General features: G+C 45.8%; 1 protein-coding gene across 1 annotated transcript in view; it reads left to right on the forward strand.

Moving 5' to 3' along the window:
• The window catches only part of TAOK3 (TAO kinase 3), a 44289-nt gene that overhangs the window by 12355 nt on the left and 6366 nt on the right, over positions 1 to 25568 (forward strand). Inside the window, exons 10-16 of the mRNA XM_066562393.1 lie at positions 766 to 847; positions 3499 to 3666; positions 6390 to 6596; positions 14292 to 14426; positions 23050 to 23286; positions 24042 to 24170; positions 24876 to 25079. Of these exons, the coding sequence (XP_066418490.1) occupies positions 766 to 847; positions 3499 to 3666; positions 6390 to 6596; positions 14292 to 14426; positions 23050 to 23286; positions 24042 to 24170; positions 24876 to 25079 (1162 nt within the window). The remainder of the gene's footprint in view (positions 1 to 765; positions 848 to 3498; positions 3667 to 6389; positions 6597 to 14291; positions 14427 to 23049; positions 23287 to 24041; positions 24171 to 24875; positions 25080 to 25568) is intronic.

Below are 25568 nucleotides of genomic sequence, written 5' to 3' on the forward strand. Positions count from 1 at the left end.
CTGTGGAGTTCCCTCATTTCTCTGCTGGCCATTTGAGCAGCAAAACTATTTAATTGCTGATCATTGTATCAAGACCACTCCAGTTTCCTGCTTTCATCCTCTCTGTTTTGCACATTTTTCAGGGTTCCAGGGGCTTGCTCTGCTGCCTGCAGTGTGGTCCCCACGTTCTGTGCAGGATTTGCAGTGCAGAGCAGAGGCAGCTGTGGATAAACAGTTCTGGACTGCAAGCCCTTGTTTACGGTGCCCTGTTTGCTCTCTTGGAGTCACCAAGGTGCCTTTTGTGCTCCTTTTGAGTCCAGTGGCACCAGAAAAATCAGTTTCCTTCTTTCCAGCTGGGATAAAACCTCAAATAAAGCCTCAAGTGTTGAACTGAGCATTGAGGCAGGGTTCCCTGTGTAACCTCCCAGAGATCAGTGAGTGCATTTCTGGAGTTCCCAATAATTCCACTGTCCTTTGTTTTTAAGCAGTTGAAGTAAAATCAGAAATAGTGACTGGTACGTGTAGTTCTCACTTGGTTTTCAGTTTGTGCTTGGGGATAGTTGTGTGTCCATGTTGTTTCAACAGCCTTTAATTGGGAAAGAATTGATGAGATCAACTTGGAATTTGGAAAAACCCAGTTACTTTCTCTGCCTTAGAACTTAAGAACAAATCAGACAACTTCCTTTTGCTTCTCACTGATAAGTTTGAATATATTCCAGATCCTGAGCTTCTTTTTTAATTTATATTTTTAAAATTTTATTTTATTTTATTTTTTGATTTTTGCAGGTCAGACTCCTTTAGGGGATTTGTTGATTACTGCTTACAGAAAATACCTCAGGAAAGGCCATCATCAACAGATTTGTTACGGGTAATTTATCAAATCTTTTCCAGAAATCTGGGGGGAAATCTGTTTGTCTACCAAAATAATTATAAAGATGGTGAACAAGTATTTGCCCTTACAAAAATCCACTCTTTGATTTTTTTGATTTTCTTTTTCCCTCCATTCATGCATCACACTTAGCAGTTAAAAATAGCTTTGAGGGGATAGGCCAAGGCTGACTTCCTCCCCTAATCAAACCACCAGACCCAAAAGTTGTTTAAATCCTTTTAATGGTTTCTATACTGAACCCAATTAATTAAACTCATTTTGGAAATAACTGGATCACTTTGGAAGGAGTTTTTACAGGTCCCTGATTGCTGAGAGCCTGTAGGAGGGGGACCTGGAGTGATGTGTGCAGAGTTTGCCAAGGGTTTGTCAGTGAATCATGAATCAGTTCCAGTTTCAGTCATTTGGGTTCAGTTTACCTGGGAAATAGAGGAACTGTTTACAGCTCCAAGGGCTTTGCTTTTGGGAAATTCAGGAGCAGCCTTCCATTAGAAGGTAGGGGGATGTGAAATCCTGTCCAGCCCCTTTTCCATCAGGCTTTTCTTTTAAGTATTGTCTCTCTTTAAAGTTGATTATTAGCCCTGCTCTCCCTCTGGCTGCCAATGACCTCTCCAGGTGAATGATGAAGGAGCTGTTTGTGCTCCCTTTGGCACCTGGTGTATTTTTTTATTTCCTGTTGTACATCTGTGCTGTGGTAAATAATCAATGTTTTGTTCCCTGATTCTACTTGTAGCACCCTGACCAGCTAATAGGTTTATGTTGTGAGTTTTGGAATGATTCATTCCTGGGGATTGGCAGCCTTGCTGCTCTCTAGGAACAGGCTGAGTTCATTGAAGGATGTCATTTCAGGAATACCTTAGATTGGAGTCTCTACAAACAATTAGAGCTGAGATCTGAGTGTGAAATCCTGTCTATTCCATATTTTATATTTATATTTTATTTATATTTATGTCTGCCCTATGCTTTTCACATGGTCACGTTTTAATATTTGAGTGCACACATAGAATGGATTTAGGTTCAGGATCATGGTTCCAAATGCTTTGCTGCTTTCTAAAAATGATCTACAATGAGATAAAAATGGGTTCCTTTTTTCCCTCATCATAAATAAGCTGCAGATTGTTACTGTTCACAGAGAAATAAATGGTGGTTATCTGCACTGAGGAGCAGAAATGATTCATTTTGTTTCTGTGTGAAATGATGTTAAGAACTTTTAGCTCTGATTCAAAAATAAACACCATCACTACAAGCAAAATTGGGTACTGAAATGACTGGCTGTCCCCAGTAGCAAAACTCAAATGCACAGCAGTTTGAATTCAATTAAAAACGAGAAATCAGCTTGTGGCATGATGCTTTCCTTGTTTATTTACAAATCATTAAAAGATGATTAGCTCATCCTTTCAGCCCTTTTGTTGAAGGCTCCTGTTTTAGGGTGGCTGGGGCTCCATGTGCTGCTCACTCCAGCTCCAGGGATGAGTTCTCACTCCTGAGTGAGCCCACAGGAGAGCTGGGAGGCTGAGCAGGCAGAGCTGCCCCTCCTGAGAATTTCCTTGCAGGTGGGTCCAGCTGTTGAGGCTCCAACAAAAGCCCCTTGTGGATTTGCAATGTGCAGCAGAGAACAACTCATTTTCACCTTTTTTTTTTCCATTGCCAGTTTTTCTGTTTTCACCATTTTTCTGTTTTTTTCTACAAGCATGCAGAGGATGTTTGTGCCCTAAAGCCATCCCTCTTGGGAGCTACTAAGCAGCACACCCAGCTGTAGGGATCCCATAAAAGCATTGGCAAGTGTTCACTCAGGTTGTCTCCTTTAGCCAAGGTTAAATGGGAAAGCTGGAGACTTTTATATCCACTGCCAGCTGTACAGTTCAGGAGAATGTGTCTGATAAATCAGAGAAGAGGCTTTAATCATGTTCCTAAATACCTTTAAGGAATTTATTAAGTCTGCTCTTAAAACCTGTGCAGGAGTTGTCAAGAGCCTGATTTGATTTCAGCTCTGGCTACAAAAGTTTTAGGTATAGATAAACTATGTGGTCTCCTTGCTGGTTTTATGTGTGAATTGGAATAATGGATACAGGATAAATCTTTGCAGGTTGATTCTTGTTTCTTCTGGATGCATTTTGTTCATTCCTGTGCCTCCAAGTTTTGAAGTGTCACCTTGTGTGTTTTGAGTGAACCCACTCAGGAAGGCACAAATCATCTGTGCAGCCTGGAGAGTTCAGAAAACCTGACCCTAGCAGGAGCTCAGTGTGTGTGGAGCCTTTCAGAAAGGCTATTACCAGTTAGTGAATATGAACAGATAAATTGCAAGAACAGGAAGTGTCACTTCAGGGGTCTGAGAAGTCCCCCATGGTCCCGGTTGAACCCCAGAGTCTTCAGTGAGGGGTTCTGCAGTCCCCCCTGTCCCAGTTGAATCCCAGGGGTGACCCCAGTGAGATTTCTGTCTCCTTTAACAAGTCCCCCCATGGTCCCATTGAACCCCAGAGTCTGCAGTGAGATTTCTGTCTCCTTTAACAAGTCCTCCCCTGGTCCCATTGAACCCCAGAGCTCACCCCAGTGAGATTTCTGTCTCCTTTAACAAGACCCCACTGTCCCAGCTGGACCCCAGAGTGACCCCAGTTCTGTCTCCTTTTCCCTAGCACGATTTTGTCCGCCGGGAGAGGCCACCCAGGGTGCTCCTAGACCTGATCCAGAGGACCAAGGATGCAGTGAGGGAGCTGGACAACCTGCAGTACCGGAAAATGAAGAAAATCCTCTTCCAGGAGACCCGGAATGGCCCCCTGAACGAGTCCCAGGAGGAGGAGGAGGTACTGGGAATGGTTTGTCACCCCATTCACACTGTTACCTGTCATTCCAGGGCCAGGGAGGTGTTCCTGTCCTTAGGGTGGCAGAACAAGCACAGCCTAGATGAGGAATGTTGTTGGAATCTCATCTGGATCAGAAGAGGATAATGAGTGAAAGTCCTTGCTCAGTGTTAAAGCTGCCAATTACTGTACATGTGGAACTTTGGATTTTTTTCCAGTGCTGCCCATTCTTCTGGAAGCTGTAGGGAAGAAACTCATTCTGAGGGAGGTTCTCTGTGAGAAGTGGCTCCCAGCCTGTGTGGAGGAGGGTCTTTGACAGCCCAAGCTTTTCTTTCTCATCTGCACAGTCAAAACAACTCCATTAATGTTAATATTTTTTCAATTACCATAACTTTACTGTAAAGTAATTGGCCTCTCATGAGCTGAAAAGCAAATCACTGAATTAGTAGGACTTATTTTTTTAAAATTCTTTAATGTTAAGGAAGAAAAAGTTTAAAGACCTAAAATGCAGCTTCAGTTTAAATCTTGTAATAAACAAGCCACTTAATCAGTGTATGATAATTGACCCTAACTGTGGCTGAGAGAAGGAAACCAGTCATTTTGCAATTGATGAGCTTAGATGGAAATTAATGTCACTTGGTGCAGGCACCATGCATAAATAAATCCATGACTGCTTCTCAATGAAAAACACTGACAGACGAATTGATGTCTGTGTTCCTTTGCCCCAGTGGAGTGAGGCAATAACACACAGTGAGGTGCCCAAGCTCAGAGGATCCTCAGGAGCTTGGGTTTGAGGTTTGTGGTTGTCAAATGCTCCTTGAAAGCTAAACTGATGGAAGAAATGGGCATGTGGGTCTCAGGTGGAGCTGCAGGAGGAGGGTGAAGATGTCCCCAGGGAGCAAGAACAGCAACTGCTGTGATTGAAGGTCCCCTCCAGCTTCCAGACCTGGAGCATAGCTGGGGACTGGGGAATTGTCAGATTTGTGCACTGAAACCTCCCAGTTTCTCTGCCCACAAGTGCCAAGCTGTGGGCAGAGTGCCAGGGAATGATTTCCCATTTGGCTGTTGAGCACTTGCAGCTCTGCAGGAAACACTGGTGGTGTTTGGCTCCAAGGTGTGTCTCTGTTCCTCCTGTCCCCACTCCTGAAGAGAGCAAGGAGAAGAGCTGTCCCTGCAGGGAGGGCAGGGATGCAGCTGACAGACACTCTGCATGTGCACAGCATGCTCTGCACTGACCCCTGAGCCCTGTCCCAGCACAGGAGGTGTCACTGCTCATGTGTGTGTGTGTGTCACTAACTGGGCAGGGAGAGCAGATCCAGCACGTGCTGCAGTTCCTGCTGAGCTGGGGACACAACCTGCCCCACTGGAAATGCCACCAGGCACTTCCTTCTTCTACCTTGGGCTTTCTAAGGTGGAAGATGAGCCTTAAAAATATTTAACATGCAAAATGTTACTAATGCTTTCCTCAGAACCCTCCCAAGAAGGTGAAAGTTGAAGTCAGGTTGCATATGCAATCTCATCTCTGTCCTTCCTGCATAAACATTCATTAATGACACAGCCTCAGATCCTTCATTATGTGATTTCTTCTGCAACTCTACATAAGCATCCTGAAAATATTTTCATTCCCCTGTGTTCTCTGTAAAATAGTATTATTCTGGATTTTAAGTGCTCTCACACAGGCTCTGAATGATCTGCTGATTGCTTAGAAAATAATCACACAATCAAAGGCAAATCTGTCAAGTCTCAATTTTATCTTCCTGTCGGTCTCCCACAAAATGAGTTCCCTGTTAATTGATTTGTAATGGAATTCTCCCCAAGCTCCCTTCAGAGGCCAGGGCAAACTGGATGCAGCAGCAGGCTGCTCATTTTCGTGAGTCAAGGCTGCTTCACCCCAGGAGCTGAAGGATGTTCAGAGTTCTGTCCTCACTGTGAGCTCCTTACGAGCCTCTTTGTTGCCACTAGTTCATTACAAAGGACTCCATAAATTCTCTCAATCAGTCCAGATTAAGTGCATACTCTGGCATTACTGTGCATCTGTGGGTATGGAAGAAGAAAAAAGGCTGATAACTCCTGATATTTGGCTGTAAAATCAAAAATACCTCTTACATGAGGAATCTTTATGTATATCCAAGTTTTTACCCCTATAATAATGCAGGCTCATCTGAGTCAGCTGCTAAGATTCTTCACTCACCTTTACCTTGGCTGTAAACACAAGGTTCAAGGGGTTTTTAGCTTGATAAAATGGAATTGCTGACTGCTTGGGACATGGAGGTTAAAACCTCTACACCATGTAAAATAGATAAAATAATAAATAGATTCATTGTCTTATATATTTCCTGATTCAGGAAATGTGTTATAGCAGATCCTGACTTGAAGCATTGTTTTAATTCAAACTTGGAGAATTTCTCTTAATTATGAGGCTCCTTGAGTATTCCTGGATGTCTCCTATCAAGCCAAGAGCCATGCCCAGACTTAAGGCTATGTGGAAAAAAAAAATGGCTTGAAACCTGATGTGATCAGATTGCAGGGGAAAGGCAGGAGCTGCCTGCCTGATATGGAGCATTCCAGAACCCAGACAGCCCTTTGAGATGTGCAGTTGGCAAAATAATGCCCAAAGACCCTTGAAGCCTGCAGAGTCACCTTTAAAACAAACTCTGGGCATTGCAGACACGTGCTGGGCAGGTGATCTCCTGCAGGATCTGTAACTGATGCCCCTTGTTTTATAGGACAGTGAGCATGGATCAAACCTGAGTAGGAAGATGGACAGTCTGGGCAGCAACCATTCCATTCCCAGCATGTCTGTGAGCACAGGCAGCCAGAGCAGCAGTGTGAGCAGCATGCAGGAGGTCCTGGATGAGAGCAGCCCTGAGCTGGTCATGATGCATAGTGACGAGAGCACCATTAATTCCACCTCCTCCGTTGTTCACAAGAAGGTACGTGTGCCCTGCTGCTCTGTGCTGAGAGCAGGAGCTGCTGCTGGCCTTGCCAGAGTCAACTTCTGTGGGGTTTTTGTCTTTAAAAGCATCTAAAGAACCTCTGCCCATGAAAAGAGGTTGCTACTCAAGGAGCTGTCAGTGCCTAGGCAGGGTCACCCAGGCTCCCTGCATGCCCAGCCCTGCATGTGCACCTCTTCCTCTGCTTGGGACATCCTTGGGAATGCCTGTGCTGTGCTCTGTGTTGGTCCTGGCAGCCAAGCTAACCCTCTGCCAGGCACAGTGTGTGATTCAAACCTGCCTGCACTTGGATTTCCCTTGTGAGGAGTGGAAGAGTGCAGAGCTTTGGACCCTTCCCACGAGCTACGTTCGGAGTCGAGTCCCACTCGATGCTTTCCTGCTGCTTTGCTGCATGCTGTGATCTGATGCCTTTCCTTTTCCTAGGGCTGGATCTCGAGCTGAGGTTGTCTAGCTGTAAGCCAGCATCTCATCTCCACTGTTTGTATGACTAAAATAGTTTTGGCTTGGCCTTGGCAGTGTCATTTGCTAGTGGGCAGCAAAATGTAGGTTGGTTGTGTTGGTTTCATTTGCAAGGAACTTCAAAGTGTACATGTGCTTTTTGCCAGAGGAGCTAAAACATTGCAGCAGCATGAAAAGTATGAATTTCTTGTTTGTAAGGTTACAGTAAGGCTTGGTTGTAACTAACTAAATATTTGTAAGCAGTTTTTCCTCCTGAAGTGCAGGGTTTGTGATGTTGAGTATTAAGAACTATTGAAACATTTTGTCTTCAACAAAACGTGATCTTACATATTTAAAGATACTGGCAGAGAAGTTGCAAAGGTTTTAGGGGTTTGCTTCTTTCCTAAAGACTCTTGACAGCATCTTTAGGGAAGATTGTTTATTCAGAAAGGTGAAATTAAGGTGTTAGTACCAAATGCCAGCCTGTGGAACTGTCCTGAATGAAGAGCAGCACCACTGATGGATATTCTGGGTGGTTATGATTGAAGCTCTCTCTTTGTGTAGGCTTTCAAAACGGGTGTTAACTTTTAATTTCATGTTGTTAAATTGCCATATTTACTTGTGCATTAAAATGGAAGTTTGAGGGACTGATTTACACAGAATTCATAGGTTATAATCACTGCTCAGAGTTGTTATATTTGATAAAAACAAAACATGAGCTGCTCCCACCAGACACAAATGGCATTTGTGAAAGGAGTGGAGTTCCTGCTTGTTTTAAGACTATTATTGTGTTTTATAATGGTTGTGTGACACTTATAAAGTACAAATACAGCATTTCTGATGCTGTAAATTCAGTCCTCCTAGACTTGTGTGTAGGATGCACAAACAGAACACCACATGGAAGTTTTTACCTGGTTTGAAAAAACCCAGGGTGTCTTGCAGACTTGTAACTGAAGTATTATAAAAGAAATCCCCTCTAGATCACTGAACACAGGTGTTTTAGGGTAATTTTGGGAGCAGAAAGCCCAGGTCTGCACTGATGGTCTTCACAAAACAGTTAATGATTGGCTAGGACTGCTGATCCTTGGAGTAGATTCCTTCTCCATTGGAAAATGTTCCCTTCTGCTGTAAGTCATTCATAAAGCAGATTTGGACTCTGCATAGCAGGACATATTCCAGTCTGCAAATACATTGCTTTAATTTAGTACACTATTTTTTTATTCTTTGTTACTTTGGGGAATGCAATTTTAAATGGAAAACTGCTTCATATGTGTACTAATGCATGTGAAGAGACTAAAATTGCAGATTGACATTTCAGGGGTGTTTATATTCACATACATCCCACTGTGTTTTCAAGGTAAAGTGCCTTGTTCTGCCAAGATTTCAGTTTGTCTTCGTGCTTTAAGTGCATTTCTGGAAACTGGGATGAAGCTGAGTTTTGGGTATCACTCTGGAGCCCCTCACAAACACAACGGGAAGAGTCTGGGGTTCAAGTTTAATTTAAGCTCTTGTTTTGCATTTAATCACCCTTTAAAGTCTAAAAAGAAAATACTGCTGAGCATATGCAGCATTTTGTGGGTACAAGGTCACATATGAGATGGTTTTGACATGGGTGAAGTCAAAAGTGTTGTATAAAATTGTGTTATTCCACAACTGTGCTAATGAACAACCTCCAGATTGTGGAAAGGGTCCAAGAAGGCAAAATGGTTTGGAGTGTTGATATTTTCTATGGCTCAGAGCTCTAAAAAGTCAGAGCCCCTCTGGTGTTTGGGGCCACAGCCCCAGAATGGCACGTGCAGGTAAAAGTAGGCGGGAGGAGTCTGTGGTGTGTGAGATGCAGTTCTCAGTCCTCAGTGCTCTCCTGGTGTGGAGAGCCAGGCTGGGCTGGCCTGGAGGAAACCAGGAGCTCCTATCAGATAATTCTGTTTAATATTTGAGAATGATTTTGACCTGGCAATGTCCCAGCCAAATCCCCCCCTTTGTTTGGATCATCCCTGAGTGCTGCTTGGCTGGGAGCAGCCTCAGGCACCTGAGGAGCACCCCTGGCATCTGTCCTGTGACCCACCCTGAGGCAGAGGCTTAGGGAAGAGGCTGATGGAGTAAAAGCACTTGTAAACAACTCATTCTCTTTCTTTTTTTTAACAGCTGCTAGTTGGCTGTAACTTCCAAAAATGTTTTGTGGTCACAGGGTAAGTGAAATGACCTGTTCTGATCTGGTTAATTGTCACTGGCTATGCTAGTTGATGGCAGCCAAGGTGCTTTGGGGTTTGCTGTACTTGGGATGAATCCTCTGTGGAAAAAAAACCCTCCCACAGCACAGCAGAGGTCCATGGTTTTTAAACTTTTACTTAAAACAAAAGTGACTCACGCCTGTTAGGCTGGAAGAAAAATCTCCAAAATATTGAAAATAATAACAGGCCATAATTAAATGTGCAGTTTTTTGTGTTATTTAGTTTATAGCTGTGTCCTGAAGTCCTGGGAGGAAAAAAAATGGTAATCAGTGGTAATCAGTGAGCTACTCAGGCAGGGAGCCCATGCTTGGGATCAAACCCTGCTCCCTCAGGAGGACACCTTAATCACCAGCATATTCTTTTCAGGAAATTCAGATCTCTGGCTTGGATGAGGAAGTTGTCCTTGCCCTTCTGCAGGTTGGTGAGCTCCTCCATGTACATCTCAGTATGTCTAGTGTAAGAACTCTCTTCTGAATACATTAAGTAACTCTGCTACTCCATGCAAGGGGCATCTTGCCTATGGATACACATTGTCACATCCATCTCCCTTCAGGAGTTTTCAGCTGCACAGGTTGGGAGCTGAAGAGTAAGTGATGGCTCTGATACAAACCCAATCGTACCTGAGAGCCCCAAAAAATGACAAAATGGGGCAGGGAGTAAAACTTCAAATACACTGTGCTTCAAAGACACATAACCCAGATTTTAAAATCAGATAAATATCAGTTAATTCATCTTAAAAATGAGGATAAAGATTTTTGGCTCCCAGAGTAAGACAATAAAGTGAGTGTAGGCATCAGCTGGTGCATCAGAGATGTTTTGTCACTGTTTTGTTCAGCACTGTGGGCACAGGTGGCTTCCCAGAAATATTATTTCATTGTCCTCAATGAATTTATTGTTATTTTATTTCTGCAAAACTATAATAATAAGATGTTGTAATCTTTAAACAAAAAGCCAGTACAATATTGGTTTTTTTCAACTGCAGTGCTAAGCTGTTGCTGTTTCTTGCTTCAATCTTAAAATCATCGGTGCTTTCTGAAACTTGGGCAGTAAAATGTCAGGGAAAACTTGTGATTAAGATCTGGTTTATAACAAAAAGATGGAAAAGAGGATCTTTGTAGTTGATCATCACAAATTCTCACCCAATCTCTGCAATAATAAAGTATATTTACAATAACTGCTGCAACTTGAGTGACTTCCCAGATGCTGTAAATTAACCTGTGCACATCTCCTGTTGCTGCTCCAATTAATTTCAGCATTTGTGAGGAATTTTGTGCATGGAGAGAGCTTAAACCTCCCTGTTGATTATCAAGGCACTTAAAGCAGTGTATTAAGACAAATGGTGCCACATTGCTGTTTTCCTTGCTCTTTAAATTCCTAGAAAGCACAAAGGGATTTGCTGCAATTCCATGGAAGTCTTTAGTGTGGCTTGGAAATTGCCTTTCCTATTTGTCTAGGAGACTGGCAGCAGTTAATGAGTCCTCCTGTGTTTCTGGAAGTTTTATTTGGTGTGCATAGCAAAGAACCCAATGGGAAAGGGAGTGTTCCTCCTGGGGAGAAGGTGGAGGTGTCCCAGCTTTGGGCTGGGCAGAATTTGGATGGCAAAGGCCTTTTTTCAGTGAGGAGAAGGATGAAAAGCCAGCGTGTGGTAGAACTGGGATGGGACTCAGAGCAAAACCCACTCTGTGTTGGATTTTGAGCTCGTGGCTTGACACCAAGTCATTGTGAGGTGCTCAGACAGTTCACAGGAGCAGCCATTCAGATCCAGCTGGGAGCACCACTGGAAGCTCCACCAGCTCCTGTCAGATAATTCTGTTTAATATTTGAGAATGGTTTTGTCCTGGCAATGTCCCACCCAAATCCCCCCTCTGTTTGGATCAACCTGAAAACTGTTTATGTGCATGATACAGTCAGAAGAACAAATGATTCCTTGAGTAGGAAGTTGAAGATTCTGGATTGTTGGCCCTGAAGAAAAGGATTTTAATGAGTTATGAGCTGAGCATGCCTAAAGTTGCATCCTTAAGGTAAATATTGCAAGAAAACCACAGAAAACAGGTGGGAAATGAAGTGTATATAGAAGATACTTTACTTTAAAAACAAACCAGGGTTTGAAATGCAGATTTGGGGCTGAGGTACCCTGACCCAAACTTGATGAGTTTCTGGGATGCCTTCAGTCAGATTTTCTTTCTTGGGTGCCATGAGCTGATGTGCCAATTTTGTGTCTTTGTTTCCCATGCGTCTGAAGCTAAAAGTTGGAAACAAAATTTCCTTATCTGTGCCAACAGTTGCAACTGCAGTGTCTCTTATCAGGTTTTTGGGAGAAGAATTTAGTTTTAAAATAAAAGTAGCAAAATCCCATTTTTCTAGGTTTGTGGGGAGATGTTTGTCATCGGTCACCTCATCTGAGGAAGGCTGGTGGAGATGTGGCTACTCAGAGATTTATTTCTCTTACCAGCTGAGTTTTTTGTCCCCTTGAAATTGGTCCTTTGGCTTGCTCAGTTGCAAAGGAATTTTCCCATTCCTTGTCCAGCTGAGTTTGAAATGCAGAATGTGGTTAATTCACATTCCTGAAGGGCAATTTAATTCTGCTCTGAGCTTCTCATGTGCACTGAGGTAACCAGAGATCCCATAAAACAAGGCCAGGGTGACACTCTGCCCTCTAAAAATCCACCTCTTAGATAACAAAAAGTAAATCACAGATTCATTTTCCAGTAGAAAAAGCAATTACAACTTAAACTTGTTATTTTAGGTGGTGTTTTGGAGCATTCTGGAAAGTCTGAATGCCCATTTAAAATGTTGGGGGGGGGGGGTTTCAGTGATTTGCAGCTTCTCTGGATATTTGCCATGCCAACATAATGGAGAGAAGGAAGATGATGCAGGGATTGGGGTATTGCTTAGCAGGCTTTGGGAACCCTGTGCACTCCCAGGTGCTGCTGCAGGCTCTGTGTGTGACCAGGGGTGACATTTGTCCTGTCCCCAGCTTCATTTCATGGCTGGAGCACAGCACTGGTGGCTCCTGGTGTTTCCTCAGTGGTTCAGGTGGGTGAGTTTGGGGAAGATCTTCACTACAGGGTTTGGGATCCCTCTGGTGAGGCTGAGAGTCAGATTAAAGTGAGAGATGCTGTTGGACTTTAAATGTTTAATCAGGATCTTCTGGAGATGGCTGTTCTAGAGCCTCACATGTGCCTTTCTCAGGAATGTGGGCAAGTCCAAGAGCTCTGCCTGTCACACCAACATGCACAAGTTGGAAATCTGAGATCAGCCCAATTTTCAGTGATTTCTCTTGTGATCTCACTGCCTTTCCTGTCAGACAGTGCCACAAATGCCCACTATAAGGATGTCCAGTATAAAATAAAACTGCAACTTTTATGACTCTCCATATCTATGTGGAGGACTCTTCTTTTAGTTGTTTTGGCACATTCTGTGTGCCTTGTGTGGGTGTAGAGGAGCTGGTGCAGGCTTGGCTCTGTGGTGGCCTTGGGTACTGAGCAAAGGCAAGGGAAAGGTGAGCATGGACTGGGAGTGCTCAAAGGAAGGATAAGGAAAGGTTTTGGGGTAAAAACACTGTTAATCAATGTGGTGTTCATCTCCTAATATCAGCATTTCTGCACCTAATTGGCTTTTGCTTGAACTCATTTCCAGAGTCCTATTGAAAAGGGCTGAGTGTGTGTGGGTGTGGGTGAGAAGCAGCTGGAAATGGAGGCCAGCAGAGGGGAAAACCAGGTCTCTGTGGGGTGGGAAAGGAGCATGGGGATGACAGGAGTGTCCTGATGGACACACCATTCCATGGATTCTTCCTGTGGGGCTCTCTGACCTTCCTGGTGTCTGCTGCACCATGGCAGGGTGGCAAAGCTGCTCCTGCTCATGGAGGCAGCTCTTCCCTGCAAGGGCTTTCTGGGCATTGGCAGCCTTTATTTTGCACCCCAAAGAACTGGAAACTTGATTTAATTCAGGAAGAGAATCTCAGTCTTCCTGAGAGGATTTAGGAGCTGGAGGTTGAGGATGGAGTCATGACACTGGTGGATGCCAGTGTGGCCAGGCAGGAGCGGGGTGTGCTGGGTGTCCAGAGGCTACTCCATCCCCAGGGTGCAGCCTGCAGCTGTGCTGACTGTTGGCAGTCACCATTCCCATTGGGAAAACCGTGGTGATGTGGATTTTTGCTGGCATTTCTGAGGAGGGTTTCTCCTGGAGCTTTGTTCCACTCCCAAATTTGCCCGTGCCATTTGGGAAGGGCACAGCCTCTCCTGGCAGAGCCTTGCCAGGGAGCAGAGGGGAAGCTGCACTAGGAACCATTCCTGCTAAAACCTGGGAGCTGTTGCTTTAAAAAGAAAAAAAAAAAAAAAATCCTTTGTGGGCTGTGGAGAGAAAGTGCTAGAACTGTGCAGGATCATGACTGGAAAGCAGGATCCCTGAGTGGTCACGGAGGCTTTCCTGGTGCTCTCCAGCCTGCCGTGGATTTAGCCAGGATGCTCGTCCCCCACAGCAGATAGCAAACGAGGGACAAAGAAACCCTGTCGAGGACACGGCGCTGGGCAAAGGGAATGAGGCAGGATGTTGCTGTGGTGTTAAAAGGGAACAGGATCTCCGTGCCTAGACATGGGAATCACGTTTTCACCGGGATCGCTGGCTTGCAGTGCTTGAACCCGACCTTCCCGAGGACTCCGATCGCCCTGCTCCGCTTCCTGCTCCCGCCTCGCTTTTTTCTGGCACATATGTAATACTGGAGGTTTAAAAAAAAAAAAAAAAAAGAAGGAGATTTAAAAAAAAAAAAAAAGGCAGCCCGATCCAGGGATTCGGAGGCATCCTGCTCGCGATCAGCTGACGCGCCGAGCCGAGCTGCAATGTGTTGCTTATTCATTTTGTACGGTGGGAGCTGCCGGGGCTAAGCAGAGAGCTGAACTATGCCTCTCCTACAGCCGCGCTTGTGCAGACAGAGGGGTGAGAGAGAGGCAGCCGCCGCGGGAAGAGCACAGCCGGACTTTCTCCTTGTTTTTATCCATTTCTGCAGGATCATGTATTTATAAGGGATGAGGTGGGCCACAGGGATCGCAGGCCTGAGGTGCGGCCTACCCAGTCAGTGCAGAATCAGGCCCTCCACTACCGGAACCGAGAGCGCTTTGCCACAATCAAATCAGCATCTTTGGTAAGAGCCCCCATCCCACCCCACCCCATCCCACCCCACCCCGCTCCCCAGCCCCTCGCTGCCATCCCTCCGTGCTGTTGGTGCTGTTGGCATAGCAACTGGATATTGCACTGAAAGAGATTTTACCTCTGTGTGTGTGTGTGAGATGTAAATGTGAAATATGTTTAATTTCTCGGTGCATTTCCAGTGTGAGATAGCCCACCTTCCTGGGTGAAGTTAATATCATCTTCATTTCCCACCCCACCCCTCCATTTCCCACCTGTCCCTTTTGTTAATATATTTATCTGCATGTGCATTAAGAGTGTGTGAGGGGTGTGAGAGCTGCTGGAACGCCGTGGAGATGCAGATGCAGATGGGTTTGGGAACAATAAGATCGCTGCTGCCCGCCCTGAGCTGCTGCCTGGTGTTTTTTTTTTTTATTTTTTTATTTCATTCATTCATTTATTTCAAGCAACTGTACCGTGACTGCATTTTCCAGCCTGATCCTTTGGAAGGATTGCTGGGCTGCGATAAGGGGAAGAGAGAGAGAGAGGGTTTACAGCGGACTGTGGGCTTACAAAGGGGAGGGGGATGGGATGAATCCATCAAGATTTGTACTATTGCAAATGTGATTGCTGTGGATGCCTTTGTAGTAGGGAAAGGGGTGTGTGCCGGAAGAGTTAGTTGTGTGCCGCCTCCCCCACCCCGCATCCACCCGGGCTGGGAGCAGCCTTTTCCAGGGACAGCAGTGAAAAATGGCCCTTCACAGGGAAAACCAATGTCCTGCTCAATATTTCAGCCCGCTGGTATTAGAGGTCAGATGGACGGGGAGCGTTAGAAAGTGCCCACGGTTTGGCCATGGCACTCGCTCAGTGCTATGACATCATCCTGGACCAACCCCGAAATGACACCAGCGAGCCCTCCCCTTCCCGCTCCCTCCTGCCTCCACCATGGGGGTTCTCCTTCCAGACCACCATTTCTGCATCCCCAGAATCGCTTCCCACTCCTTCTTGCATGCACAGGGCACGGGGTGTGCCTCTGTGTGTGTGTGTGTGTGACCACAGCTGAAGCTGGTGACTGGAGGCAAGCAGCAGTGCCAGCAGCCCAAATTTTTTTCTGTGTGATTGTTGCTGCTGCTGTTAAAATCTAGAATGATGCTGTGGCATTCAGGATTCTGTCCAGATGCTTCCTGAGAGCATCTGAATCCCATCTTTTGCAGGTGTGTTTCTGGGTGCCCATACCCTGAGAGCCCCCCAGGCTGGTGTCCCCTGCTCTCCCCAGTTTAAAGTGACCTAGAAATGTGTGTGTTAGAGGACTTCATGCAGCACACCTGACAGGGGCAGGATCCCTGCTCTCCTGGAGACCCTCTGCCCTGGGAATTTTTCCTTTTTGTGTGTGTGTGTTCACCCAGTGTAGTGCCAGCTCTTCTACTGCCTGCACTGAGCAGATAAAAGTGGGACCCAGTTAGGTTGGCTGGAGGGCAGAAATAATGAATGACTCATGTATCATACTCCAGACATACAATTTCATTGATAAATTGATATGTGTGATGAATATATTCATATTCTTTTACTCCCTGTGCAAAGTTGCAGCCTGCACAGCTGTGGCCTGCCTTCAGCAGCAGAGCCCACAACTCCTGTCTTCCCTGGAAATGTCACCCCTGGGCTGCTTGGGTGGCTTGAAGGGATTGCATGGCCAGGCCCCTTTGGGAGCCAATGAAAATATGGGCTGTGAGGGATTCCCAGGTCCCTGAGCTCTGGGGAAGACAGCTGATATCCCAAGGTCACTCCTAAATCCCACGGCAGCCTCCTGTGGGGCTGGCATTGTGTCTGCCTTCATTCCTCACTCACTTGGATTTGCTGAATCTCTCTGCTTCAATGACCAAGTGATGATAAAGATAAAATTCTTTTTGGGTGGGGAAGATGGAAAGATTTTTGGAGAGCTTCTCTTTTTTGGGTGTTCTGTGGAACATGCTCTGTTATCCCCATCATACACACACATCTCTCCTTCCCAGTGTAGAGGGAAGATCCCAACACACCAAGCTGGGCACTCCAGGAGGTGTTGGTGTGTCCTTGCTTCTGAGGTTGTGTGGTGGGGCAGAACTGACCCTGAGTTTGCCACAGAAATATTTCATGGTGCAAGCCCAGAAATTCAGGCTTTATTCATCTCTCTGTGTTAATTTACTCTTTCAATGGCAGCTGGAACAGATTTTTCATGTGTGAATGGGTGCCCAGGATCCCACAGGGGTTGACAACAAGCAAACCAGCAAGCTGTGATGGTTCCCATTCCTCAGCAGCTGGGAACATCTTCCTGCACAGGAAGGTTGTGCAGTTGGGAGCATCAGGTGGCCTGTATTGCAGAGAATCAAAAATGGGAGTTCTGGCCCCAAATTCAATTATATGGGATGATATTTGGGTGTTAAAGCTTCCTTTCATGGGATTTGCTGAAATCCACCCCCCAACACTGAGACCAGGACAGTGTTTTTAGAAGAAAAGCACCAAGTCTGGGGCTGTTCACTCCACAGCTGTTCCTCCTGGTGCAGTCCAGGACCTGGGGCCCTCAAGTCCTTGCTCTTCTCCCCATAGATCAGGATATTGCAGATGGAGGTAAGACTGGCATTCCTTAAAGTAATCCCAAGTTCAAGTTGGATCTCTTTCCAAAAACAAGCTGAAGCAGTTCAGGGAGTGCAGAGGTCACAGAGGAACTTGTGTTAGACAGCTGAGCACTCCAGGTGACCCAGTGGTTTGGAGAGTGATTCCCTTGCCCTGGTACTCTGCAAAAGCATCATGTGAATATGAGGGAAACTGGACAGATCTCCAGAGAAAATAGTCAAATGAACTCTCCACAAAGAAACAGGCTGTGCATATCCCCTTTTGAGTCTTGCAGTAGTGCTTTAATATTGCTCAGATTAAAGAAAATCATGAAAATCAGCAAATGTGAGTAAGAAAGATGAAGGAGCTTAACTTGGGTCATAATTCAATCAGCAATTTTAGTAGTCATTTTTTCCTGGACGACTTTTCTCTTTAATCAGTTTTGTGTGGTAGCAGTAACCATCACTTACCTGGAACAGTGCTGGAAAATACCCTGCATATTTCTGCTGTTGGAGTAAAAGTTGCCATCTGAAATGGCAGAGACCAGGCACCTACATCTCCATATTATTTCTCAGATTATCAGTGATGCATAAATTAAAAGTTACAACCAGGAATCTCTTGAAGCTCAGCAAGCTGTTGTTTGAAAAGGAGGGCAGAGGTTCTGCATGTTGATGAGACTACACCTCTCAATGTTTTCAAGGGAAAGCTTTTTTTTTTTTAATCTCTTCAGAGATGCACTGATCTGCACTTCTGGGTGTCTTTCAAGCTTGACCCCTTAGGTCCCCCCTTCCCCGTGCATCTCCTCAACAGCTGCTTTTACAGTTTTCAAAGGCAATGATCAAGTAGTTAAAACCTCATAGAATCCCAGAGTGGGGTGGTTGGAAAGGATCTTAAAGCCCATCTCATTGCACCCTCTGCCATGGGCAAGGACACCTTCCACCATCCCAGGGTGCTCCAAGCCCTGTCCAGCCTGGTCCTGGACACTGCCAGGGATCCAGGGGCTTCTCTGGGCACCCTGTGCCAGGGCCTGCCACTCTCCCAGGGAAGGATTCCTCCCTCACATCTGTGGCATCTCATTCCATAGAAGGATCAGACACTGAGGACTCTATCAAAGGCCTTGGTGTTCTCTTTGAAATCCAAATGCCAGCAAAAGAACAATGTGATCTCATCTGGGCCTGCAGAGCCAAGTGTCTGTGTCCATGGGAGCAGCATTCCCTGGATGTGGCCAGGGAAATGGCACCAGGGCTCCAGAGCCAGGCACCTTCACATGGAGCTGTTCCCTCTTCTGCTGGAGCATTGATGTTTTGTTCCACAGGGTTGAGTTTCTCCCAATGGGCTCATCTGGCTGCTGCCTTTGTAGACCTTTCCTCTAAAATTTTGGACTTGTTCTTTCTCATCTCCTCTTGCTGTGAGAAGCAGCTGGCAGCGTTTTGCTCCGAGCTCTGCTTCCTCCAGCACAGAGGAGCTTGGAAATTCAGTTGTCTAGAGGTGAAAACTCCTGTCTTTTAGGAGAGGGTTCAGTATCTTGGATAAACAGTGTAGAACAAGGAACTCTAAACAGCTGTTGGTTTGGAGGAGAAGTTGTGAGCTCAACTTCCTTACGTAAAGCTAAAATCTTGGAGGGGTGAAAGAAAGTTTGGATTTTATGGCAAATGAACTGTCTGTGGGAGTAGGTTGGAAAAGACATCTCTGTTCTCAGTTCTGTGTATGCCAAAGATGCAGAGAGATAAGAAACTGAGAAAATGTCATACCTTAATGAAAGCTGTTCTGGTTCATACAGGTTTTTGGTTCTCCTGATGAGCTGATTGATTGTTGTGTGCTGCAGGGAGGGCTTCAGGAAGCTGCAGCTTTCTGGTGTGAAGGATTCTGACATTTCCTGGTTATATGGAGAACAAATTTTGTAGTTATCACCTTTTGCCTCATCATAATCTGAGGAGTTGTTAGTGGGCTTCTTCTTGAGGGGCAGCTCCAATCTCTGCTTGCTGTGACCAGGGACAGGACCCAGGGAATGGCTGGAGCTGTGTCAGAGGAGGTTGAGGCTGGAGATCAGGAAAGGTTCTTCCCCCAGAGGGTGCTGGGCACTGCCCAGGCTCCCCAGGGCATGGGCACAGCCCTGAGGCTGCCAGAGCTCCAGGAGCACTTGGACAATGCTCCCAGGGATGCCCAGGGTGGGATTGCTGGGGGGTCTGGGCAGGGCAGGGCTTGGACTCCATGATCCCTGTGGGGCCCTTCCCACTCAGGATATTCCAAATAGTACATGGAGTTCCAAAATCTTTGCCTAAGAACACCAGAAGGGTAATTACTGAAACATCCCCAAATTTTCTTGTTAAAATGGTTGCTGGAGCTGTTCATTCATTAGGGGTTTAATCTTTAAAACCATAATCCTGGATTCATTCATAGTCTGAAGGACTTCTCTGGCACTGACCTGGGCATGTTCAGTCACTAATGTTCATTTCTGCCACATTCTGCCACCCCTGAGGTCACCATGTGCAGACTTTGTCTTTGAAGACTGTCCTGAGGACTGTTGGGCTTGACTGGAGGTTATGGTGATAAATGGAGTCTTTATCATGAGTTTACTGAGCAGGGACACTAAATCCATGAGATGTCCACCAAGTCTGCTGATCTCCTCTCCCATCTTTAGGATGAGACACTGCTTTTGTTTTCTTCTGACTTTTTAATGTCTCATCTTCTGTTGTGACTGGAAGGCTTTATCAGCTAGGCTTGTAATTAGCAATTGCATCCTTTTGTTAGGGATAAATATCCTAGATTTCATGGGAAATCTTTCCAAGATGGAATTCTTGTCACGATAAAGCTGAGCAAAATTGGAAATGGGGTGCAGAAGAACAGGGAAAAAAACAAGGATAAAAGTTAATGAGTTTTGCTGTAAATAAAACAAGTGCACATTCTACATCTCATTAGAGATGAGACCAAAGGAGACTGGCAAAGTTGCTGGAGGATCCTTAGATCCATTTTTTCTTAGGCTCTTGCTGTTTGCTTTGTTCTGCCAACATCTGGGAACGGAGTGTGCCGTGCAGAACATCCCATTGCTCACAAAAGGGCTGGGCCCCAAAAATAGCACATCCAGGAAGATCTGGTGCAGCTGGTGGCTCCCAGGTCTCCATTTCTCTTCAAGTGCCTGACCAAGGCTGTTCTCTCCCAGCTGGATGTCACTGAATGTTGTCAATGGCATGTGTGAAGTGTTGGTGGTCTGCCTGTCTTACCTGGCATCTGTCTCTTATCATTAACTTGGATTCTCAGAGAAATTTTCCTTACCTGGAAGCTTCTGGCAGAGATCTTATTCTTGCTGAGCTTGACTGAAATGTGCAAGTTCCTGTGAGCACTTCCCAGCTTCTTCCAAGTGTTGCTGTCCTTGGTACTCTTGGAAAAACCAAAAGCTTTTTGAGCTGTAGCAGAACACAGGGCTCACCCAGTGTTTGTGTTTCTGTGGTCATTCCTTCAATCCCACATACTCCTGGTGGCTGCCTTGGATCTGATTGTGTCTCAAGCATGTACAGGCTGCTCTGTTGCACCAGTGGCTGAGGTGTATTTAATCCAACCTGCTCTAGAATGACACTCTGAAATTTCTTGTAGGAAGGGAGTGGTTTGTCCATCACCAGCTGTGGGTACTCAGCCTCACTGATCACCCTGAGTGTGACAGTGCTGTGCTCAGGCTGGTTCTTTGGTTCCTCTGCAATCTTTGGGAGGCTCTTCCCGAGTTCCTCTTCACCCTCCTCCCAAGTCTTGGGGGTCATTTGAACCTGAGACAGGTGGCACTTGCTGCCTGCCTTGGGTCACCTCAGTCAGGGTGTTCATCTCTTGATTTTGGAGCTCTGACTTGGCTTCCTGTCACCTCCCAGCCCTGGAGCCAGCAAGTGCACTGGGATGGCAGCTCCCTAAAGCAGCTGCTCTTCTGTTGAACCTGACCTTCCCATCTCTGTAGGTGTACCCCATCCTACATCTGAACTTCAAAAATCTCCACAAAACTGCCTTCAAATGACAGCAGCACCATAGCAGGGGCCAGTTTTTGGGCTGCTGTGGAGGAATCCATCAGGAAGGTTACAGGAGGGACTCTTGGTTCATAAAGCTTCACTGATCACCTTCAAAGGCCTGAGCTCTTCACACTTAAGTGGCAAAGCAAAGGTCCCCTTGCACAGAATCAGGGGCTGCAGTTCCACACACGTACCAAGTTTTTGATTCTCAGGTCATATAAATGATCAGCAAATCTTCATAAGTTCCTGAGACTGTCTTTAAAAAAATAAAAACCAGTCTTGGACACTTTTCTTCTTTTTAAATGGAAGCATCACCATTTGCATTTTCTTCTGAACATGTTTGGCACAGCCTGTTGGTGTTTTTTTTTCTTCCTTTCACATGGATACACTTGGGCATGGAAATGAATGTGGAACTTGTGAGTTTGTTTCAGCTGAGCAGGGTTTAAAATCTGCTTAGACCATCTGATCAATCTTGTTAAGAGCACACAGTTCCAGAACAGCGTTCCCTTGTTAGAAAACTTTCAATTCTGGGAAGGAATGAGCTCAGTCTGCCATCATCTTGAATTTTAAGGGGAAATTTTGAAGGAGGCTCCTCATAGCAGAAAATAGATGTTGAGAGATTGAATTGGCATGGGGGTGACTTGAGGAGGAAGGAAGGAATGAGAGTTTGGGGGGGGTTCTGGCTGTTTCTTGGGAGTCCATGGATCTGAATAAGGTGAATAAGTTGAATCTGAATAAGGATCTGAGTCCTGCATCTGTATAAGGTGTCTGAAGAATGTTTTCTGTCAGCCACCTTTGTTTCCAGATCTCCTTCAGCATGTCCTGGAGTGATAATGATGCCTCAGGGTTTAGCTTTTATATTTTTCAGATTCTGTTCTGCTTTAGTGTCTAAGTCTAGGTTTCATATTAGGGGATGGTGAGCTCTCTTCACAGAGCAGGAAGACACAAAAATTCCTTCTCTAGCTGGGGACCAAGGGCAGCCGATCCAGATCTCAGACCCAAGAGCATAAACAATGGGGACTGAAGAGAGAAAAACAAGGATGGGACTTCGTGGGCTAAAGCTGTAACTGGACAATTAACTCAAATATGCAAATGGACCAGAACCTATAAAAGTGAGGGATCTTGTGAGTGATCATCCATTGTGTGGCCATTTTGGGTTGTGCTGCCCAAGGTGGATCTATTGAGGCCTCTTAATAAATCCCTACTTTGTTCTTTAGCTCTATCTAGTCTGTATTCTTGAGCTCCATCTAGTCTCTATTCTTGAGCTCCATCTAGTCTGTATTCTTGAGCTCCATCTAGTCTCTATTCTTGAGCTCCATCTAGTCTGTATTCTTGAGCTCCATCTAGTCTCTATTCTTGAGCTCCATCTAGTCTCTATTCTTGAGCTCCATCTAGTCTCTATTCTTGAGCTCCATCTAGTCTCTATTCTTGAGCTCCATCTAGTCTCTATTCTTGAGCTCCATCTAGTCTGTATTCTTGAGCTCCATCTAGTCTCTATTCTTGAGCTCCATCTAGTCTCTATTCTTGAGCTCCATCTAGTCTCTATTCTTGAGCTCCATCTAGTCTCTATTCTTGAGCTCCATCTAGTCTCTATTCTTGAGCTCCATCTAGTCTCTATTCTTGAGCTCCATCTAGTCTCTATTCTTGAGCTCCATCTAGTCTCTATTCTTGAGCTCCATCTAGTCTCTATTCTTGAGCTCCATCTAGTCTCTATTCTTGAGCTCCATCTAGTCTCTATTCTTGAGCTCCATCTAGTCTCTATTCTTGAGCTCCATCTAGTCTCTGCTCTGAAGGCAGCCTTCAGAAGGCATCAATAAGTAACCAGTTCCTTTATTTGTAATACGGCATTTTCAGCTGTGTTACTGAAAACACATAAAAGTCTCAGGAAAAGATGGGGGCTAAAAGTTAGGACAGAGAAACCTTGTGGCTTTGTGAAACCGAACAGCAACACCTCCCAAACCCATGGATTGCTGAGAGGAGCACAGCAGAGCAGGGCCTGGCTCCCAGTGAGCTTGTGTGGGAAGCAAGGCCATGGAGCACTGGCTGCCCTGTTCCTGCCCCCAGGTTACAAGACAGATCCATGAGCATGAGCAGGAGAACGAGCTGCGGGAACAGATGTCAGGATATAAGCGGATGCGGCGCCAGCACCAGAAGCAGCTGATCGCCCTGGAGAACAAGTTGAAGGCCGAGATGGACGAGCACCGCCTCAAGCTGCAGAAGGAGGTGGAGACACACGCCAACAACTCGTCCATTGAGCTGGAGAAGCTGGCCAAGAAGCAAGTGGCTGTGATGGAGAAGGAGGTGAGTGCTGGGAGGATCTGAGGACAGGAGAACCCAGGTGTCCAAGGGAGGTGCTGCTCAAACCCGTGGTCTGAGGTGCAGAACGAGAGGACAAGGTCTTAAACTGCCCCAAGGGCAATTTAGGTTGGATGTTAGGAAAAAGGTTTTTACACAAAGTACTGGAATGGTCTGCCAGGGGAGGTGGTGGAGTCACCATCCCTGGGTGTGTTTAGAAGAAGATTGGATGTGGCACTCAGTGCCCTGGTTTAATTGAGGTTAGGCTGGGTGCAACTCAATCATCTCAAAGGTCTCTTCCAACCTGGGGATTCTGTGTGACCTTGTGCTCCCTCGAGCAGCCTCCAGTCACCTTCCTAGCTGATGGGCGCTCTGTTGGCATCCACCAGTGCCACAGCTGCATAAAAGGGGCTGTGGGGTCCTTGGTGGGAGCTTTGCCTCAGCTGAGGGGGTGACAAAGCTGTCACTCAGTCTAAAAATCAGCACGTTAATCCACATAATAAACTGGTGTGGTTGTGCCCTCTGGGGTGGCTTTGGTGGGGAGGTGAGAAGCACAAAGAAGCCCTCAGACTTATGTGAGCATTTTCTGTGTGAGCAGCTGTTCTGTGGCTGAGTGCTCATGGCTTTGTCTAGCACAGTCACCAGAATGACTGACCAAAAATCAAAAACCACAGCAATAATTTGTGCTGGATTCTGCACCTGCTCACTCACCTTTTTTTCTTTTCTTATTGTTATTTTTTTCCTCTCTCTGTACATTGCAGGCAAAGGCAGCTGCAGCAGATGAAAAGAAATTCCAGCAACAGATTTTGGCTCAGCAAAAGAAAGACCTGGCGACCTTTTTAGAAAGTCAGAAGAAACAATACAAGCTTTGCAAGGAAAAGATTAAAGAGGCAAGAAACCTTCATTTTCAGGGCTGAAGGGGTGTGGAATGAACACGAACCCTCTTGTTTTGATAAACCTGGGCCAGCCCAGGGGTTTAAGGGATACTGTCAGGCTTGGAAGCAAATTTTGGATTCTCAGCAAGTAAATTTTCAGGAGCTGGGAGCATCTGGCAGCATTTCCAGAACAATTTGTGAGGGTGGCTACAGGTGCCTTCACAATTTGCTGTAGAGCAGAATCTTTGAAGCCAAGGTGATGAAGGAAAATGGGACTTCACAGAGAGTTCTTCTTCCCCTTTCTCCTCATCTGTATTTTTTATTTTCGAGTAATCAGAACAGCCATTCAATGTCCCTTGACTAAATGCCCTGTGATCACTTAGATAAATTAGGAAGAGAAATAACTTCATATGTACCAAAATGCATTATTTAAGAAGTGTCTTCACCATATTGCAAAAATAATTGGCTGTTAAGGTAAAGGTGAGAAAATTATTATCAAGGAGCTCTGTGGCCGTTTTTCCTCCTACTCTTGGTGTGGGTCCTGGTACAGCTGTAGGGGCAGCAGGGCTGAGCATGGCCACGTGATAGGTCTGGTTCTGTTGGTTCTGTAGTGGGATTTTGGTGTCCTTTCATGGCCTGAATGGCAGAGGAGGAGCCAGCAAGGTCCCCCATGTCCTGTGTCACTGTGGTGCTGAGGCAAGCTTTGTTTTGACCCTGCAGGAAATGAATGAGGACCACAGCACACCCAAGAAAGAGAAGCAAGAAAGGATATCCAAACACAAAGAGAACCTGCAGCACACACAGGCTGAAGAGGAGGCCCAGCTTCTCAGCCAGCAGAGACTCTACTACGACAAAAACTGCCGATTCTTCAAGAGAAAAACGATGATCAAGAGGCACGAGATGGAGCAGCAGAACATTCGGGAAGTATGGCACTCCTCACTTCTCTCACAGCCTGTTTTTACTGCTTTAGCTTCGTGTCTTGGCTGAACTTAGGTCTTCATGCTTCTAGTTGCTAAATAGAATTGAGAAAAATGTAACAAAATATGTTTTGGGAAATGGCTTTCCCTGCAGCTGTGGCTGCTTTGGTCAGTTGAGGGATGGCAGCGTTGACTGCAGACAGAAGCACCCTGTGGGCCCCTCCTCTGATGCCTCATCCCAGCTCCTGAGTGTTGGGTTTGGGGTTCCTGCCCCAGTTTGGGGTGTAGGGAGAGCTGTGGGATGGGGATATGGGCTGTCAAGGAGCAGCTTTTCACACCCTGCCTCCCCTCGTTGGTTTTTGCCCCTTGCCTCAAGGCTGCCTGTGGTCAGACACCCCTTTGGAGAAGGAGTTTCCACATGGAGATGCTCCTGTGGCCATCACTGTAATATCTGAATTCTTCATGGATGTTATTTTTGGATAAAGACTGTCAGATG

The sequence above is a fragment of the Molothrus aeneus genome, chromosome 18 (assembly GCF_037042795.1).
Source record: "Molothrus aeneus isolate 106 chromosome 18, BPBGC_Maene_1.0, whole genome shotgun sequence".
In the NCBI taxonomy this organism is placed as follows: domain Eukaryota; kingdom Metazoa; phylum Chordata; class Aves; order Passeriformes; family Icteridae; genus Molothrus; species Molothrus aeneus.